The sequence below is a fragment of the Cyprinodon variegatus genome, unplaced genomic scaffold (genome assembly GCF_000732505.1).
Source record: "Cyprinodon variegatus isolate N-32 unplaced genomic scaffold, C_variegatus-1.0 Scaffold243, whole genome shotgun sequence".
Lineage (NCBI taxonomy): Eukaryota > Metazoa > Chordata > Actinopteri > Cyprinodontiformes > Cyprinodontidae > Cyprinodon > Cyprinodon variegatus.
Window position 1 is genome coordinate 505,141 of NW_015150696.1, and position 3,412 is coordinate 508,552.

General features: G+C 35.1%; 1 protein-coding gene across 2 annotated transcripts in view; it reads right to left on the reverse strand.

Annotated features, from left to right (window-relative positions):
* LOC107089208 (mucolipin-3-like) overlaps positions 1-3,412 on the reverse strand; it is a 13,316-nt gene that overhangs the window by 8,855 nt on the left and 1,049 nt on the right. For both annotated transcript variants that reach the window (XM_015381861.1, XM_015381860.1), the window contains exons 2-4: positions 1,512-1,714; positions 1,252-1,419; positions 773-926 (exon numbers count right to left, since the gene is read on the reverse strand). In XM_015381861.1, coding sequence (XP_015237347.1) covers positions 773-926; positions 1,252-1,419; positions 1,512-1,700 — 511 coding nt within the window. In that variant the 5' untranslated portion in view covers positions 1,701-1,714. The remainder of the gene's footprint in view (positions 1-772; positions 927-1,251; positions 1,420-1,511; positions 1,715-3,412) is intronic.

Below are 3,412 nucleotides of genomic sequence, written 5' to 3' on the forward strand. Positions count from 1 at the left end.
ATAGTGTAACAAAATACTAAGTTTTGCTAAAAAATCACATCAGTATCTACAAAAAGCTTATCGGAATATTAAATCATCTAAAACTTTGTAGGTGTAGCAGCTTTTGAAGCATCGGATTCAGCTTCAACTCAATAGTATTATTAATAAAATGGGCTCTGCTGTACGATTCAGCCATTACTGTGGTTTTGGTGCTTGTGCACTTTTTCTACCAGTTCACTCAAATTCTGGATCTAAGTGTAGACCCCTGAGCAGCCATCTTCTATGGCCCCGCCGTTTATAGCCTTCTCTCAGTGCTTCAGTCTATCACTGCAGTCGGCACTCTTGCTTTCGACTCTGTGGGCTAATTAATATCCTATTTATAAGCTGTAGTTACTCATCATACCAATCAGAAATAAAAAAATCTAAAGTTTATTCTGTATAATGAATCCATGAGTTTCACGCTTTATGTTAAATCACTGAAATCCCTTCAAACTCTTAAGTAATATTCCTTTTTTTGGATGGATGTAAAGATACTTAAGCTGTAATAAATGCTGAATATCTTTTTGATAGCTGCTGTAAAGTTAAATTTGGTTGATCTATTTTCAAGAGAAGTGAGATATCTTCTAAAGCAATCCATCCATCCATCTTCTATACTTGATTGATCTTTTAAGTATTGGATGAGCAGTCATTGAGCAGTACCAGTGCTTCGGTTGCATTAACTTGCAACCACTGTTTACTAATGTAAAATTAATTAGTATCAAAAATCTTCAGTTGCAGCAATATCAATGCTTACCAGTGTCAACATGAGCATCGATTTCAAGGGTCTCAGTTCCAGGGTAGATGCTGCCATTCCTGTAGAACTCCTGACATAGTGACAGCGGGGTGTAGGAAGTGCCATTTTTCTCATATTCATGATTCCCAACAGTGATGTTATGCAGAAGTCCATACTGGAAATGGACATTTTTTAAATATTAGAATCTGTTTGACAACAGTTGAGGGGATAATAAAGATGCATGCATTGTGGAGATAGAAGTCAGAAACCTACGTTAACCACTCATTAACAGAACAGCACAATAATATTAAAAAAAAATAAAAAATAGTGGTGAACAAAGTCCAGTCCCGTGATAGCATACAGTCTTCAGTCTTTCTCATTATGTCAGGGCTTTGAGTCATAAAATTCTATCAATAATTAACACCAGTATGAAAAAAAAAAAAAAGAAAAAAAAAAGCATAAATAGAAGAGAATTCTTCCAAACAATTAAAATCTCTTACCTGAGCAATAATGTAGTCCATGTGATCATACACATCAGCCTGTTTGTAAATAGAGTAAGTATCCATGCCTCCATCAACATAATCTTTCAGGAAAATGTGCTTGAAAGTCATCAGGTTCTCTTCTTTGAAAGTAACAACCATCTGGTTGCTCAGTCCAAACAATACCAGCTGTAATCACCAAAATGAGTTTTAGACGAGGCTTCTGAAAATAAACACACTCTACGGCAAATATCTTAATTAAATCTGAGAAAGCTACAAACCTGGATGGTAACTATAGCGATTTTGACAATCTGAAGCACGAGTTTCCAAGGTTTTCGTCCCCTTGCGTGGTATTTCTCACAGGGATTCATGAAATAGTACTTGAGCTTCCTTCTGAGGCATTCAACCTTCTCCTCTATACTCTGAGCCCGCTGGTCTTCCCACAGAATTGAAGGACTGGTCTCCTCCATCTTGTAAAATGATCCTGATTTTTACAGAAGAAAAGGTGGTAAACTGCTGTGTCTTAAAAAAAAAAAAAAAAAGAAGCAAATATTCAAAAAGAATAAACTAAAAATGTTTCCATTACTATAATAGTCTAATTAGAGCTGCACAATATAATGAAACAGTGACATCATTGCATTAAGTATTTGGTAGAACATGATTTTTCAGCCTACCTTCTCACCTATAACGTATTTTCCAACTAGATGGAGTTTCCATGTCTTTTAATCTTAGAACTGATTTAGATTTCAGTGAACTAAACACTAAGGACAGCAGAGGGATACTTCTATGTACTTCTATGGGTCAATCCCAATCAATCTCATTGTGCATTTACTGATTATATCCCGTTTTCCCAACATTGGGCAGCCTTAACTGCAGCACATTCTGACATTTTATAGGACATTAAATTAACATAACGTGCCTTGAAATGTACCTCTGTAAGAGTTGAGCATTCTGTCCTACTACCAGCACATAGCTTAATTGATTTAACTCAGAATTTATGCAACAAAGATGGAATGTGGTGTGCAACCAATCAACTTTGGACATCATTGAATCAGTTAATAGTCCAAATAATCAATCACTGTGTAATTTGTTCTCTGCTTGAATCCAGTAAAAATATCTGAAAAATTAACAAACGGCAACGATATCCATCAGAGCACCGTTCAATCCATTTGAAAATGGAAATAGGATTACACAACTTCAAATGAGCAGCCAGGCAAGTACAGAATTATTCAGAGAAACAGCACAGAAATACATGGTGACTCTGGAGGAGCTGCAGACATCCAACGCTGAAAAGGGAGAAGCAGTCAATTCATTTTGGAAGAGTGACAGCTGAAGGTCAGGGTGAAAGAAATCCATAAAAACTCTTTGATTTTGTTTGAAACGAGCGATGATCATGCTGACAAAATACTCTCAATAAATGTTACCAAAGCAGAGACATACAATGCTATGTGTTGTAAAACACCGCACAGCCGAGCTGTGAAACATAGAAGTGGTGATGCAATGGTGAGTATATTTTTCAGCAAATTTTGGAGACAAAAAAAAACTGTCAGAGGCCTAAAAGTGTTTGAATATAGGGTGCAGATCTGTTTATCAGCAGGACTTTTACTCTAAAGGTAATTTTTTTTTTTTTTCAAAATGAGACAAATCAAATAGATAATTTCCAACACTGCAAAAAATTGAAATCTAAATAAGTCATTTTTTTCTTTTTAAAAAATGCACTTTTTCTTGAATTGAGGAGGTAAGTGAAACACATTTCGCTGGATTAAATTTAAAATAAGAAAAAAAAACAATTGTTTTGTCTTATTTCAAGTGCATATTATCTAAGTATCTTATTTTAAGGGTAAAAATACTCATTCTATTGGCAAATTATCTTATTTTTATTATTTATTATTATTATTATCTTAAATTAAGGGAAATAGACTTAATTTAAGAAATCTTTACTTATTCGTATATCGTTTTTGCAGTAAAGCCTTAAAAGGATAGTTCGGTATTTTTGACATGAATCTGTATGGCATCCCCTTCCGCGGCGGAGGGAGACATGGCTGTTGTTGGGCTCGCTGTCTGAATGACGGCGCGCACTGATACGAACAGAGAGAAAATAGGACCAATTGATAACGACGTGTGACTTTTTCCACTACAATGTTTTTGGGATGCGAAAATATCACTCTTCTGAACATATAAT